This window comes from Sus scrofa, chromosome 15 (genome assembly GCF_054392235.1).
Source record: "Sus scrofa isolate SSC_HxYL_T2T_F1_AM1 chromosome 15, Sscrofa_HxYL_maternal_Yorkshire_Landrace_v2.0, whole genome shotgun sequence".
Lineage (NCBI taxonomy): Eukaryota > Metazoa > Chordata > Mammalia > Artiodactyla > Suidae > Sus > Sus scrofa.
The window spans coordinates 130,698,788-130,716,251 of NC_139397.1; the positions used below are offsets into that span (position 1 = coordinate 130,698,788).

The following is a 17,464-nucleotide window of genomic DNA, read 5'->3' on the forward strand; positions in this document are numbered from 1 at the left end:
TTTCATAAGATAAAACATTGTAAATGAAAACTTCCATCACAGAAAATATTTTTCTTTTTTTGACAGATATTGCTAAATTATAGTAAATTTTATTCAGAACTAACTTGATTGATTCATAAATAGTAAAATTTCATGTTACTTATAAAAATTCACTCAAAAAATTGTTCGAGGAGTTCCTGTTGAGGTGCTGCGGAAACAAATCCACCTAGGAACCATTAAGTTGTGGGTTCCATCCCTGGCCTTGTCAGTGGGTTAAGACTCTGGCATTGCCATGAGCTGTGGTGTAGGTCACAGATGCGGTTTGCATCTGGAATTGCTGTGGCTGTGGCATCAGCCTGCAGCTGTGGCTCTCATTCGACCCCTAGCCTGGGAACCTCCATATGCTGCGGGTGTGGCCCTAAAAGAAAAAGAAAAAAACCTGCCTGAAAATAGTCAACAAAACACAATACATAAAGCACATACATACACATATGCATAAACATACATATATTGTTTATGAATATATACTTAAAAACCATGAATAAAATTTTAGTGAATTCAGTCTAAAAATGTTACAATAATGAAGTATGGCTAAATAATATTTATTCGAGGAATGCAAGATAGTTTGATTTTGAGAAATATATTTTATGATAAAATAATAAATTGACTTATTACAAAGATAGAGTAATCAAAGCAGTGTATTACTGGCATAAAGACAAACATAGTAGGACAATGGAATAGAATAAAGAGACCACAAGTAAATTCTCACATATATGGTCAAATAAATTTTTTACTAGGATGTTAAGACCATTCTTTTCAGCAAATGTTTAGGAAACTAGATATCCACATGCAAAAGAATAAAGCTGGACCCTTAGCTTATACCATATATAAAAATTAACTCAAAATGAATCAAAGACATAAGTATAGCAGCTAAAACTATAAAAATCTTAGGAAAAAAACCTAGAGGAAAACTTCATGACATTGGATTTGGCAATGATTTCTTGGATATGATATTGATTGCATCATCACCAAAAGTAAAAATAGATAAATTTGATCTCATTAAAATGAAAAACTTTGTACATCAATGGACACAACCAATAGGCTGAACAGGCAGCCTATGGAATAGAAGAAAACATTTGGAAATCACATGTCTGATAGGGGTTACATTCAGATTATGTTTTATAGAACTTTCCTACAACCCAATAAGTAAAACCAAATGATCTAATAAAAAAAGAAAAAAAAAGGGGGGCAGAGGACTTGTATAGATATTTCTCCACAGAAGATGTACGCATAGCCAAAAAACATGAAAATATGCTTATGTCTCTCAATATTAAGGGAATAAAAACCAGAACCACAGTGAGATATCACCTCCTTCCTTGAGAATGGCCATAATCAAAAAACAAAAAAAAAAAATAGATGTTGGCAAAGATTTGAAGAAATTGGAACCTTTATGCATTGATGGAAAAATAAAATGATGTAGCTGCTATAGAAAACAGTATGTTGGTTCCTCTAAAAGTTAAAAATAGAATTTTATCTGATGTAGCAATTCTACTTCTGGGTATATACTAAGGGAATAAAAAACAGGGTCCCAAAGAGATATTTGTATACCCACATTCATAGCAGAATTATTCACACAGCCAAAAAGGTGGAGGCAACCAATATGTCAATTGATGGATGACTGGATAAACAAAATGTAGTGTATACCTAAAATAGAATATTATTCAATCTTAGAATGAAATTCTGACATATTTAATAGCATGCCTAAAACTCACAGATGTTATGCTAAGTGAAATAAACCAGTTACAAAAAGGTAAGTGCTGTGTGATTCTACTTAAATGAGGTCCTAGAGTAGTCAAATTCATAGAGACAGTAAGTACAATGGTGGATGCCAAGGCGTTGAGGAGGGGGGAATTTAGGGGTTGTTTAATGGCTATAGAGTTTCAGTTTTGTAAGATGGAAAGAGTTTTGGAGACATGGTTATATAACAATATGAATGTATTCTATTGAACTGTACCCTTACAATATAGATGGTAAGTAACCATTACCACCATTAAAAATGTGCAACCTAACCCTCCCAGAACCCAGGAAGTTAATAAAAAGCCCTAAATGCCCTCGAATTCCAGACTCTGTTCCCTATAGGTAAAAGATCATACTTCTTGCTGTTTTAAACTATGCAGAAGGGAAAAACAGGCCCCTGAGTACGTGCCTCTAGGCATGAAACTTCTTGAAACTACTTGAGATAACAGGGAAAGGGTTCCTAACTGCTTGTTTGGCTTCTGTAAAGCTGCTTGCAAAAGATAAAAGGAGGAGAAGTTAATCCCTAAACCGACCCCAGTAAGATCGGTTGCGCCATAAAATGTTGAAAATTCTGATAAATATATCTTGGCGACAACATGTCTCCCCTGCCCAGGAACAGGCACAAACATGTAACTCCAAAACAATTTAAATTAATTGGTCCACGAAGCACGGGCTCTCGATGTTTTAAAATGATTGGTTTGTGAAGCGCGGGCTTTGTTGTGAACCCCATAAAAGCTGTCCCGACTCCGCACTCGGGGCTGCAGTCCTCTACCCCTGCGTGGCTTACGACTGTGGGCCCCAGTGTGCTTGGAATAAAAATCCTCTTGCTGTTTGCATCAAGACCGCTTCTCGTGAGTGATTTGGGGTGTCGCCTCTTCCGAGTCCGGACGAGGGGGATTTTCCTTCTGCTGGCCTTTCATTTGGTGCGTTGGCCGGGAAACCCCGCGACCACCCCTCACACCCGAGAACCGACTTGGAGGTAAAGGGATCCCCTTTGGAATGTGTGTGTGCGTGCCGGCCGGCGTCTCTGTTCTGAGTGTTTGTTTTCTGGGATGCGCGCTTTCGGTTTGCAGCTGTCCTCCCAGACCGTAAGGACTGGGGGACTGTGATCAGTAGACGTGCTAGGAGGATCACAGGCTGCCGCCCTGGGGGACGCCCCGGGAGGTGGGGAGAGCCAGGTGCCTGGTGGTCTCCTTCTGTCGGTCAGAGGACCGAGTTCTGTTGTTGAAGCGAAAGCTTCCCCCTCCGCGGCCGTCTGACTCTTTTGCCTGCTTGTGGAAGGCGCGGACGGGTCGCGTGTGTCTGGATCTGTTGGTTTCTGTTTCGTGTGTCTTTGTCTTATGCGTCCTTGTCCCCAGTTTTAATATGGGACAGACGGTGACGACCCCCCCCCCCCCTTAGTTTGACTCTCAACCATTTGGACTGAAGTTAAATCCAGGGCTCATAATTTGTCAGTTCAGGTTAAGAAGGGACCTTTAATTCTGAGATTATCCTGGCTGTTAAAGCAATTATTTTTCAGACTGGACCCGGCTCTCATCCTGATCAGGAGCCCTATATCCTTACATGGCAAGATTTGGCAGAAGATCCTCCGCCATGGATTAAACCATGGCTAAATAAACCAAGAAAGCCAGGTCCCCGAGTTCTGGCTCTTGGAGAGAAAAACAAACACTCGGCCAAAAAAAGTCAAGCCCTCTCCTCGTATCTACCCCGAGATTGAGGAGCTGCCGACTTGGCCGGAACCCCAACCTGTTCCCCCACCCCCACTCCCTTATCTGGCACAGGGTGCTGCAAGGGGACCCTCTGCCCCTCCTGGAGCTCCGGCGGCGGAGGGACCTGCTGCTGGGACTCGGAGCTGGAGGGGCGCCACCCCGGAGCGGACAGATGAGATCGTGACATTACCGCTGCGCACCTATGGCCCTCCCATGCCGGGGGGCCAATTGCAGCCCCTCCAGTATTGGCCCTTTTCTTCTGCAAATCTTTATAATTGAAAAATCTAACCATCCCCCTTTCTCGGAGGATCCCCAATGCCTCACGGGGTTGGGGGAATCCCTTATGTTCTCTCACCAGCCTACTTGGGATGATTGTCAACAACTGCTGCAGACACTCTCCACAACCGAGGAGCGAGAGAGAATTCTGTTAGAGGCTAAAAAAAAAAAAAAAAAAGTTCCTGGGGCCAACGGGCGACCCACGCAGTTGCAAAATGAGATTGACATGGAATTTCCCTTGACTCGCCCCAGTTGGGACTACAACACAGCTGAAGGTAGGGAGAGCTTGAAAATCTATCGCCAGGCTCTGGTGGCGGGTCTCCGGGGTGCCTCAAGACGACCCACAAATTTGGCTAAGAGAGGTGATGCAGGGACCGAACGAACCTCCCTCGGTATTTCTTGAGAGGCTCATGGAAGCCTTTAGGCGGTTCACCCCTTTTGATCCTACCTCAGAGGCCCAGAAAGCCTCAATGGCCCTGGCCTTCGTAGGACAGGCGGCTCTGGATATCAGAAAGAAACGTCAGAGACTGGAAGGGTTACAGGAGGCTGAGTTACGTGATCTAGTGAAAGAGGCAGAGAAGGTGTATTACAGAAGGGAGACAAAAGAGGAGAAGGAACAGAGAAAAGAAAAGGAGAGAGAGGAAAGGGAGGAAAGACGTTATAGATGGCAAGAGAAGAATTTGACTAAGATCTTGGCTGCAGTGGTTGAAGGGAAGAGCAGCAGGGAGAGAGAGAGAGAGATTTTAGGAAAATTAGGTCAGGCCCTAGACAGTCAGGGAACCTGGGCAATAGGACCCCACTCGACAAAGACCAGTGTGCGTATTGTAAAGAAAAAGGACACTGGGCAAGGGACTGCCCCAAGAAGGGAAACAAAGGACCGAAGGTCCTAGCTCTGGAAGAAGATAAAGATCTGGCCAACTTCAGGATCCAACACCCCCAGGTGACCCTCCTCCAGTACGTGGATGACCTGCTTCTAGCGGGAGACACCAAACAAGACTGATTAGAAGGTACAAAGGCACTACTACTAGAATTGTCTGACCTAGGCTACCGAGCCTCAGCTAAAAAGGCCCAGATTTGCAGGAGAGAAGTAACATACTTGGGGTACAGTCTGCGGGACGGGCAGCGATGGCTGACGGAGGCACGGAAGAGAACTGTAGCCCAGATACCGACCCCAACCACAGCCAAGCAAGTGAGAGAGTTTTTGGGGACAGCTGGGTTTTGCAGACTGTGGATCCCGGGGTTTGCGACCTTAGCAGCCCCACTCTACCCACTAACCAAAGAAAAAGGGGAGTTCTCCTGGAATCCTGAGCACCAGAAGGCATTTGATGCTATCAAAAAGGCCCTGCTGAGCGCACCTGCTCTGGCCCTCCCTGATGTAACTAAACCCTTTACCCTTTATGTGGATGAGTGTAAGGGAGTAGCCTGGGGAAGTTTTTTGTTTGTTTGTTTGTTTGTTTTATTTTCCCACTGTACAGCAAGGGGGTCAGGTTATCCTTACATGTATACATTACAATTACAGGTTTTCCCCCACCTTTTCTTCTGTTGCAACATGAGTATCTAGACAGTTCTCAATGCTATTCAGCAGGATCTCCTTGTAAATCTATTTTAGGTTGTGTCTGATAAGCCCAAGCTCCCGATCCCTCCCACTCCCTCCCCCTCCCATCAGGCAACCACAAGTCTCTTCTCCAAGTCCATGATTTTCTTTTCTGAGGAGATGTTCATTTGTGCTGGATATTAGATTCCAGTTATAAGTGATATCATATGGTATTTGCCTTTGTCTTTCTGGCTCATTTCACTCAGGATGAGATTCTCTAGTTCCATCCATGTTGCTGCAAATGGCATTATGTCATCCTTTTTTACGGCTGAGTAGTATTCCATTGTGTATATATACCACTTCTTCCGAATCCAATCCTCTGTCGATGGACATTTGGATTGTTTCCATGTCCTGGCTATTGTGAATAGTGCTGCAATGAACATGCGGGTGCATGTGTCTCTTTTAAGTAGAGCTTTGTCTGGATAGATGCCCAAGAGTGGGATTGTGGGGTCATATGGAAGTTCTATGTATAGATTTCTAAGGTATCTCCAAACTCTTCTCCATAGTGGCTGTACCAGTTTACATTCCCACCTACCGTGCAGGAGGGTTCCCTTTTCTCCACAGCCCCTCCAGCACTTGTTATTTGTGGATTTATTAATGATGGCCATTCTGACTGGTATGAGGTGGTATCTCATGGTAGTTTTGATTTGCATTTCTCTTATAATCAGCGATGTTGAGCATTTTTTCATGTGTTTGTTGGCCATCTGTATATCTTCTTTGGAGAAATGTCTATTCAGGTCTTTTGCCCATTTTTCCATTGATTGATTGTTTTTTTTGCTGTTGAGTTGTATAAGTTGTTTATATATTCTAGAGATTAAGCCCTTATCAGTTGCATCATTTAAAACTATTTTCTCCCACTCTGTAAGTTGTCTTTTTGTTTTCTTTTGGGTTTCCTTTGCTGTGCAAAAGCTTTTCAGTTTGATGAGGTCCCATGGGTTTATTTTTGCTCTAATTTCTATTGCTTTGGGAGACTGACCTGAGAAAATATTCATGATGTTGATGTCAGAGAGTGTTTTGCCTATGTTTTCTTCTAGGAGTTTGATGGTGTCCTGTCGTATATTTAAGTCTTTCAGCCATTTGGAGTTTATTTTTGTGCATGGTGTGAGGGTGTGTTCTAGTTTCATTGCTTTGCATGCAGCTGTCCAGGTTTCCCAGCAATGCTTGCTGAATAGAGTTTCTTTTTCCCATTTTATGTTCTTGCCTCCCTTGTCAAAGATTAATTGACCATAGGTGTCAGGGTTTATTTCCGGATTCTCTATTCTGTTCCATTGGTCTGTCTGTCTGTTTTGATACCAGTACCACACTGTTTTGATGACTGTGGCTTTGTAGTATTTCTTGAAGTCTGGGAGAGTTATGCCTCCTGCTTGGTTTTTGTTTCTTAGGATTGCTTTGGCGATTCCGGGTCTTTTGTTGTTCCATATAAATGTTTGGATTGTTTGTTCTAGTTCTGTGAAAACTGTCATGGGTAATTTGATAGGGATTGCATTGAATCTGTAGATGGCTTTGGGTAGTATGGCCATTTTCAAAATATTGATTTTTGCAATCCAGGAACATGGAATATCTTTCCATTTCTTTACATCTTCTTTGATTTCTTTAATTGAAGTTTTATAGTTCTCGGCATATAGGTCCTTTACCTCCTTGGTCAGGTGTATTACGAGGTATTTGATTTTGTGAGGTACAATTTTAAAAGGTATCGTATTTTTGTATTCCTTTTCTAATGTTTCATTGCTGGTATACAGAAATGCAACTGACTTCTGAATGTTCATCTTATATCCTGCTACTTTGCTGAATTTATTAATCAGTTCAAGTAGTTTTGGGGTTGAGTCCTTAGGGTTTTCTAGGTATAGTATCATGTCCTCTGCATACAGTGACAGTTTGATCTCTTCTCTTCCTATATGGATGCCTTTTATTTCTTTTGTTTGTCTAATTGCTGTGGCTAAGACTTCCAAAACGATGTTGAAGAGCAGTGGTGAGAGTGGGCATCCCTGTCTTGTTCCAGATTTGAGTGAGAAGGCTTTCAGTTTTTCCCCATTGAGGATTATATTTGCTGTGGGTTTATCATAAATGGCTTTGATTATATTCAGGAATGTTCCCTCTATACCCACTTTGGCGAGGGTCTTGATCATGAATGGATGTTGAACTTTGTCAAATGCTTTTTCTGCGTCTATTGAGATGATCATATGATTTTTGACTTTTTTTTGGTTAATGTGGTGTATGGTGCTGATTGATTTGCGTGTGTTGAACCATCCTTGTGAACCTGGGATGAACCCAACCTGGTCATGGTGTATAATTTTTTTGGTATGTTGTTGGATTCGGTTGGCTAAGATTTTGTTGAGAATTTTTGCATCTATATTCATCAATGATATTGGGCGATAGTTTTCTCTTTTGGTGGTATCTCTGTCTGGTTTTGGAATGAGGGTGATGGTGGCCTCATAGAATGTCTTTGGGAGTATTCCTTCTTCTTCAACCTTTTGAAAGAATTTAAGGAGGATGGGCACCAATTCCTCTTTATATGTTTGATAGAATTCACCTGTGAAGCCATCTGGTCCTGGACTTTTATTTGTAGGGAGTGATTTTATGACCTCTTCAATTTCATTTCTAGTGATCGGTCTGTTCAGTTGGTCTGTTTCTTTTTGATTCAGTTTTGGCAGGCTGTAAGATTCTAGAAAATTGTCCATTTCTTCCAGATTGTTAAACTTGTTGCCATACAGTTGTTCATAGTATTCTCTTATGGTTTTTTGTATTTCTGCTGTATCCATTGTGATTTCTCCTTTTTCATTTCTAATTTTGGTGATTTGGGTTCTTTCTCTCCTCTTTTTAGTGAGTCTGGCCAGGGGTTTGTCAATTTTGTTCACCTTTTCAAAGAACCAGCTCTTGGTTTTATTAATTTTCTCTATTGTTTTTTGAGTCTCTATTTTATTGATTTCTTCTTTGATCTTTATAATTTCCTTCCTTCTGCTGACTTTAGGACTTTTTTGTTCTTCTTTTTCCAATTCGTTTAGGTGGAGGGTTAAGTTGTCAATTTGGGATCTTTCTTCTTTTTTGAGAAAGGCTTGTATTGCTATAAATTTCCCTCTGAGCACTGCTTTCGCAGCATCCCATAGATTTTGAGAGGTTGTGTCTTCATTATCATTTGTTTCAAGGTAGTTTTTAATTTCCTTCTTGATTTCCTCATTGACCCATTGGTTTTTTAGTAGCATGTTGTTTAGTCTCCATGGAGTAGGTTTTTTCTCTTTGCTTTTCCCATGGTTGATTTCTAATTTCATGGCATTGTGGTCAGAGAAGATACTTGAGATAATTTCTACGCTCCTAAATTTATTGAGATTCGCTTTATGTCCCAATACAATATGTGGTCGATTCTTGAGAATGTTCCATGAGCATTTGAGAAGAATGTGTATTCTGCTTTTTTTGGATGTAGTGTCCTGAAGATATCAATTAAGTCTAACTTTTCTATTGTTTCCTTTAGGATCTCTGTTGCTTTATTGGTTTTCTGTCTAGAGGATCTGTCCATTGATGTGAGGGGGGTATTAAGGTCTCCTACTATGATTGTATTCTCATCAATATCTCCCTTTATGTCTGTTAATATTTGTTGTATGTATCTGGGTGCTCCTATATTTGGGGCATATATGTTGATGATAGTAACATCCTCTCCTTGGATTGATCCCTTAATCATTAAATAGTGTCCTTTGTCTTTCTTTATGTCTTTTGTTTTAAAGTCTATTTTGTCTGATATGAGCGTTGCGACTCCTGCTTTTCTGTCATGTCTATTGGCATGAAATATTTTTCCCCACCCTTTCACTTTCAATCTATATGTATCTTTTGTCCTAAGGTGAGTTTCTTGTAGGCAGCATATTGAAGGTTTTTGCCTTTTAATCCACTCAGCCACTCTGTGTCTTTTGATTGGGGCATTCAGCCCATTGACATTTAAGGTGATAATTGATAGATGATTATTTATTGCCATTTGAACCTCGTGTTCCAGTTGATTCTATGGTTCTCCATTCTTCCTTTCTTTTTTTTTTTTTTTTTTTTTTTTTTTTTTTTTTTTGGTTGGATGGTCTCCTGTTATTATCTGCTTGAGTGTATTTTTTTTTTCATTTTTTGCAAATGCAATATTTGGTTTTGGCTTGTGGTTGCCCTGTTTTTTAAGTATGCTAACCCCTTCCCATAATTGTGTGTTTTAGCCTGATGGTTCTGTAAGTTCAAACACTTCATTACTATATTAAAATTAAGAAGAGAGACATACATACAAACAAAAAGGGTTATTTACCTCCTAACATCCCTTGCCCACATTTTATGGTTTTGATGACTCTTTTTTATTTTTTTCTTTTTAATTTTATTTTGTTTGAAGCATGTTCATGATTAAATCTGTATGCTGGCTTATTTGAGTGACTGCTCTCTGATTGCGGTTTCCTCAGTCCTAGTTCTTCCTCTTCTTCTTCTTTTTTTTTTTTTCTTTTCTTTTCTTTTTTCTTCCCTTTCCTTCCTTTCTTTTTGGTTTAGAGAAGCCCTTTCAATATTTCCTTTAACCTAGGTTTTGTGTTGCTGTATTCTTTAAGTTTTTGTTTGTTGGGAAAAATTTTTATTTCCCCTTCTATTTTAAATGATATTCTTGCTGGATAGAGTATTCTAGGTTGCATATTTTTTCCTTTGAGCACTTTAAATATCTCTTGCCATTCCCTCCTGGCCTGTAGTGTTTCTGTAGAGAAATCAGCTGATATTCTTATGGGGGTTCCCTTGTAGGTAACATTCTGTTTTTCTCTTGCTGCCTTTAGGATCCTCTCTTTATCACTAACTTTTGCCATTTTTATTATGATGTGTCTTGGTGTGGGTCTGTTTGGGTTCAGTTTGTTTGGGGCCCTCTTTGCTTCTTGTATCTTGAATCCAGTATCCTTTAGTTTTGGGAAGTTTCCAGCGATAATCTCTTCAAATATATTTTCCATCCCCTTATCTTTTTCTACTCCTTCTGGAATTCCTATTATGTGTAGATTGGCCCGCTTTATATTATCCCATAGGTCTCTTATATTGCTTTCCTGTTTTTTGATTCGGTTTTCTGTCTGTTGACCGGATTGAGTGATTTCCATTATTCTATCTTCCATATCACTGATTCATTCTTCTGCATTATTCATTCTGGTTTTTACTGCCCCTAGTTCAGTTTGCATCTCTGCAAATGAATGTTCTAGTTTTTCTTGGCTCCTCCTTATCTTTTCTAGTTCCTTTCTGAGGGTATCTGCATTACTGTTCATATCTTCTCTTAATTCCTTCAGTATTTTCACTATTTCTCTTTTGAACTCCAGGTCTGTCTGACTGTAGAGATCTGTTTCATTGTTGACTGTTTTAGGTGAGTTCTCCTGTTGGTTTGACTGGGGGTGGTTTCTCAGCTTCTTCATCTTGCTTGTTGTTTTCTTTCTCCTGAGGGAGTTGTACTCTCCGTTATCAGGCAGTGTTTGCCTTGTCACTGCCGTGGAATATTTCCTGAGGGCTGGCGTTGTTGGTCAATCTTTTTTGAGGCAGTGTGGCTTTTCTGGAGTGTTGATGGGGCTAACAGTGTTTCTTTGAAGCAAAGGAGGACTTCCTGAGGGCACACAGGACTGGGAGGTCCACCCCACGATGGTAGCAGATTTCAGTTGGTCATGCAGAGCTTGCTCTGGTGTTTTTAGGCTGTGGGGTTCTTGCAGGGGGTTGGCGGTGTTGGGCAGCTGCTTTTTAGGGGTGCATCACCCCCTGGGGGCTGGAGCAGCTATCTGGGTCACTGAGAACCTAAGAGGCTCTTCCCTAGGGCAGCCCAACCCAGAAGGACAGCCTGAGAATGTAGGCGGATCTTTTCACAGTCTGGCCAAGCTTGTTGCAGCTTTTCTGGGCTGCAGGGGCTCTTCCAGGGGGCTGGTGGTGCTGAGCAGTTATTTCACGGGAATGGGGCACCCCCTGGGGGCTTGGGCGGGTAGCAGGGCCCTTGGAGACCCAAGAGGGTCCTCCCCAGGACAGCCCGACTCAGAAAAACCGTCTGAGATCTTTTCCCAATTCAGCCAGGCTTGTTGCAGCTTTTCTGGGCTGCAGGGGGTCCTGCCTGGAGCTGGCAGTCCTATGCAGCTGATCCACTAGAGCATCCCCTGGGAGCTTGGGCAGGTAGCAGGGCCGTTGGAAACCCAAGAGGCTCCTCCGGGGAGTTTTAACCCAAACCCTAGGACCATGGAGGAGACCTGTTGCCTACCTGTCAAAGAAGCTCGATCCTGTAGCCAGTGGTTGGCCTGTATGCCTGAAGACTATTGCAGCCATGGCCATACTGGTCAAGGACGCTGACAAATTGACTTTGGGACAGAATATAACTATAATAGCCCCCAGACCAATGGATGACCAACGCCCGCATGACCCACTATCAAAGCCTGCTTCTCACAGAGAGGATCGCGTTCGCTCCACCAGCCACTCTCAACCCTGCCACTCTTCTGCCTGAAGAGACTGATGAACCAGTGACTCATGATTGCCATCAACTATTGATTGAGGAGACTTGGGTCCGCAAGGACCTTACAGACATACCGCTGACTGGAGAAGTGCTGACCTGGTTCACTGATGGGAGCAGCTATGTGGTGGAAGGTAAGAGGATGGCTGGGGCTGCGGTGGTGGACGGGACCCGCATGATCTTGGCCAGCAGCCTGCCGGAAGGGACTTCAGCACAAAAGGCTGAGCTCGTGGCCCTCACACAAGCTGGCCGAAGGGAAATCAATAAACATTTATACGGATAGCAGGTATGCCTTTGCGACTGTGCACGTGCACGGGGCCATCTATAAACAAAGGGGGTTGCTTACCTCAGCAGGGAGGGAAGTCAAGAACAAAGAAGAAATTCTAAGCTTGTTGGAGGCCTTACATTTGCCAAAAAGGCTAGCCATTATACATTGCCTTGGGCATCAGAAAGCCAAAGATCTCATCTCGAAAGGAAACCAGATGGCCGACCAGGTCGCCAAGCAGGCAGCCCAGGGTGTTAAACTTCTGCCTATAATAGAAACGCCCAAAGCCCCAGAACCCGGATGACAGTACACCCTAGAAGACTGGCAAGAGATAAAAAAGATAGACCGGTTCTCTGAGACCCCGGAGGGGACCTGCTATACCTCAGATGGGAAGGAGATCCTGCCCCACAAAGAAGGGTTAGAGTATGTCCAACAGATGCATCGTCTAACCCACCTAGGAGCTAAACATCTGCAGCAGTTGGTCAGAACATCCCCTTATCATGTTCTGAGACTACCAGGAGTGGCTGACTCGGTGGTCAAACATTGTGTGCCCTGCCAGCTGGTTAATGCTAATCCTTCCAGAATGCCTCTGGGAAAGAGACTAAGGGGAAGCCACCCAGGCGCTCACTGGGAAGTGGACTTCACTGAGGTAAAGCCAGCTAAATATGGAAACAAATATCTATTGGTTTTTGTAGACACCTTTTCAGGATGGGTAGAGGCTTATCCTACTAAGAAAGAGACTTCAACCATGGTGGCTAAGAAAATATTGGAGGAAATTTTTCCAAGATTTGGAATACCTAAGGTAATAGGGTCAGATGATGGTCCAGCTTCTGTTGCCCAGGTAAGTCAGGGACTGGCCAAGATATTGGGGATTGATTGGAAACTGCATTGTGCTTACAGACCCCAAAGCTCAGGACAGGTAGAGAGGATGAATAGAACCATTAAAGAGACCCTTACCAAATTGACCACAGAGACTGGCGTTAATGATTGGATAACTCTCCTGCCCTTTGTGCTTTTCAGGATTAGGAACACCCCTGGACAGTTTGGGCTGACCCCCTATGAATTGCTCTATGGGGGCCCCCCCCCTTGGCAGAAATTGCCTCTGTACATAGTGCTGATGTGCTGTTTTCCCAGCCTCTGTTCTCTAGGCTCAAGGCACTCGAGTGGGTGAGGCAGCGAGCGTGGAAACAGCTCCGAGAGGCTTACTCAGGAGAAGGAGACTTGCAAGTTCCACATCGCTTCCAAGTTGGAGATTCAGTCTATGTTAGGCGCCACCGTGCGGGAAACCTCGAGACCCGGTGGAAGGGCCCTTATCTTGTACTTCTGACCACACCAACAGCTGTGAAAGTCGAAGGAATCTCCACCTGGATCCATGCGTCCCACGTCAAGCCGGCGCCACCTCCTGACTTGGAGTGGAGAGCTGAAAAGACTGAGAACCCCCTTAAGCTTCGCCTCCATCGCTTGGTTCCTTACTCTATCAATAACCACTCAAGCTAATAGTAAACGCCTTGTGGACAGCCCAACCTCCCATAAACCCTTATCCCTCACCTGGCTACTTACTGATTCCAGTACAGGTATTACTATTAACAGCACTCAAAGGGAAGCTCCCTTAGGGACCTGGTGGCCTGAGCTACATGTCTGCCTTCGATTGGTAATCCCTGATCTTAACACCATGTCCACACCCCCCGATATACTCCGTGCTTACGGGTTTTATGTTTGTCCAGGACCCCCAAATAATGAAAAATATTGTGGAAATCCCAGGGATTTCTTTTGCAAGAAATGGAGCTGTGTAACCTCTAATGATGGGTATTGGAAATGGCCAACCTCTCGGCAAGATAGGGTAAGTTTCTCTTTTGTTAACAATTATGCTAGTTATAATCAATTTAATTACGGCCATGAGAAATGGAAAGATTGGCAGAGACAGACACAAAATAGGCAAATAAGCTGCTCCCCGTCAGACCTAGATTACCTGAAAATAAGTTTCACTGAAAAAGGAAAACAAGAAAATATTCAAAAGTGGATAAACGGTATGTCTTGGGGAGTAGTGTACTATAGAGGCTCATGGGGAGGAGAAGGATCTATTCTAACTATTCGCCTCAGAATAGAAACTCAGATGGAACCTCCGGTTGCTGTAGGACCGAATAAGGTATTAGCCGAACAAGGATCTCCAATCCAAGAACAGAGGCCATCTCCTAATCCCTCTGATTTCAATACAACCTCTGGATCAGTCCCCACTGAACAGTTGGGCCTTGCTTAATTAATAGGTTTGTTGCCTTTGTTAGAGAACGAGTGAATGCAGTCCAGATCATGGTACTTAGACAACAGTACCAAGGCCTTCCCGGCCAAGGAGAAACTGACCTTTAGCCTTCCCAGTTCTAAGATCAGAACTATTAACAAGAGAAGAAGTGGGGAATGAAAGGATGAAAATGCAACCTAACCCTCCCAGAACCCAGGAAGTTAATAAAAAGCCCTAAATGCCCTCGAATTCCAGACTCTGTTCCCTATAGGTAAAAGATCATACTTCTTGCTGTTTTAAACTATGCAGAAGGGAAAAACAGGCCCCTGAGTACGTGCCTCTAGGCATGAAACTTCTTGAAACTACTTGAGATAACAGGGAAAGGGTTCCTAACTGCTTGTTTGGCTTCTGTAAAGCTGCTTGCAAAAGATAAAAGGAGGAGAAGTTAATCCCTAAACCGACCCCAGTAAGATCGGTTGCGCCATAAAATGTTGAAAATTCTGATAAATATATCTTGGCGACAACATGTCTCCCCTGCCCAGGAACAGGCACAAATATGTAACTCCAAAACAATTTAAATTAATTGGTCCACGAAGCACGGGCTCTCGATGTTTTAAAATGATTGGTTTGTGAAGCGCGGGCTTTGTTGTGAACCCCATAAAAGCTGTCCCGACTCCGCACTCGGGGCTGCAGTCCTCTAGCCCTGCGTGGCGTAGGACGGTGGGCCCCAGTGTGCTTGGAATAAAAATCCTCTTGCTGTTTGCATCAAGACCGCTTCTCGTGAGTGATTTGGGGTGTCACCTCTTCCGAGTCCGGACGAGGGGGATTTTCCTTCTGCTGGCCTTTCAAATCCAACTATAGTGGCTCGTGTCACTGCAGAGGTGTGGGTTCAATCCCCAGCCAAAACATCTGGCTGTGGGCATAGGTTGCAACTGTGGCTTAGATTCGGTCCCTGGCCAGGGAACTTCCCTATGCCATGGCTGCAACCATTAAAAAAAATGCATCACTTTTATGAATAATTATTATCAACTAGCAAGACTAAAATTAGATTAATACAGAATTTGTTAAGAAAACATGATAAATGAAAGAAACAATGTATTCATTTTCATATTTGCCAGAAAGAATGGGTAAAATCCAGTATGTTTTCCTGATTTTAAAAAAAAAGTAATAGACTTTTAAAAAAAAGTAATTACTTTACAAAAAAAAGTAATAGAGAAAATGTTTCTTAACTAGAATTGTCTTCTTCAAACTCACTGACAATTATCTTTCTTAATGCTGAAACTTTAAATAAATATATCCCATAAAATCAGATATAATATAAAGAATCTACTATTACTCTTATGTCTAGAAGTCTTAACCCCATGAACTCTCTTTGTAATTTGATAAAGCAAAATTGATTTTAAAAATTTGCAGGCAAAGTAAGATGTAAGAAAAATGACAAAAATTATTTCTTAGTGGGAAGCAATAGAAAAGAAATTGGTCTATTTCAAATATACAATAAGCTGAGCATATAAACATATATTTAAAACTTATAATTAAATGAATTTATATAATTAGTGAATGGAAAAAAAATACAAGTTAAATTCTAATTTTACTGAGAAACCAAAAATGTTAATGAATTAAAGAGTTACAGATATTTACACAAGAGTTCCTTTTGTGACTCAGCAGCTTAAGGACCCAACATAATATCTGTAGGGATGTGGGGTGGATCCCTGGCCTCACTCATTGGGGTAAGGATATGGCATTGCCACAAACTGTGGCATAGGTCACAGATGCAGCTTGGATCTGGTGTTGCCATGACTTTGGCATAGGCCGGCAGCTGCCCCTCTGATTCAACCCCTAGCCTGGGTATTTCTATGTGTTGTGGGTGCAGCTGCAAAAAGAAAAAAAAAAGGAAAAAATATAAAAACATTATTTTTTTCATAACAAGAAAAATGCCCTTAACATCAGATTACATATAAAAGCAGAAGTGAATCTGTGTGTGTATATATATATATACACACACAATATAATCCTTTTGAGAAAAATATTAACACAAGAACAGCTGAGAGCATGAAAGAAAAATAATTTTCTTAAGTGTACTGAAATGTTACAAATAATTTTTTTCTGAGCTCTCTGGTTTTTATTTTTTTTTGATACATCTTCACATATCATTCAAGTCTTCTATAATATACATTTTTTAATAGTTGGAGAAATAGCCATTATCAAAAATAATATTGCCTTTTTCAGACTCCATACAGTTTTTGAATTAATTTCATTAAGTGCTTCTTGGCTGCTTTCTTGATTATTTTTCCCTCTACTTTTACCTATTCAGTCTTGGTATTTCATCTTGATTGATATGGTTTATGACCTAGTACAGACACCTCTGTTCCTCTATTCACTAAGAGAAGCATGAGGAGAAAGATGAAATTCACACCTGAGCGATCATTTCCTTCAGCTTCCTTCTGGTTCCAAGCTGCTTACAGCTTGTGCAGGTCACATGAAGCTCAGGGAAATAAGAGTCAGCTCTCACCTTTTGAACAGGAAATTTAAGAGTGTTCAGCAGGAGGTTCTCAGGAACTTTCAACATTTGAATAGCTTAACTCAATTCAGTGCTACCATTTCCACATGTAAATTCAAGTAGTCTTCCTTATTCTTGTAATTTTTACTTTAGAATCTGTTATGTCATTCAGTATGCCTAATATAGCTAGTCTTTCTTATACTCCACTCTAAGAACATAAAAGCTGTGTTAGACCCTACCTCTCCTTCAACTTAGACTGTATTCTGTGTGACAAAATCTCCCATCAGCACCTTCTTTAAGTTGAACTCATAAAATACGGCATCAGCAAATCCATTTCTCTCTCCTCAGGTATCCATTAGAGAATTGGTTTTCTGTCACTTTGAATTTCACCCAATAAAACCTCTCAAATATCGGAGGTAAATAAAAAATTTCAAAATAGAGATCAAAAAATAGACATTTTATACACACAGAAGAAATAAATTATAAGAATTTAAAAATCCCAATATTACCTAGCTATTTGGGGAGGGGAGTCATTTTTTTATTTGTAACTCTAAGTTCAATTTTAAATAGTTTAATACAGAAAAACTTCTAGACTTAATAAAATACTTAGATATAAGCTTTTGTAAAAAGAACTAAGATATAAATTTTACCTTA

At 41.6% G+C, this 17,464-nt stretch overlaps 1 protein-coding gene across 13 annotated transcripts in view; it reads left to right on the forward strand.

The window, feature by feature from the left end:
- SPAG16 (sperm associated antigen 16) overlaps positions 1-17,464 on the forward strand; it is a 959,311-nt gene that overhangs the window by 517,180 nt on the left and 424,667 nt on the right. For 3 of the 13 annotated variants that reach the window (XM_084999014.1, XM_084999012.1, XM_084999013.1), the window contains one exon: positions 13,209-15,079. The exons of the other annotated variants lie outside the window; for them this stretch is intronic. In XM_084999014.1, coding sequence (XP_084855140.1) covers positions 13,209-13,245 — 37 coding nt within the window. In that variant the 3' untranslated portion in view covers positions 13,246-15,079. Of the gene's footprint in view, positions 1-13,208; positions 15,080-17,464 lie in introns of those variants that run through there. 13 annotated transcript variants of the gene reach the window in all.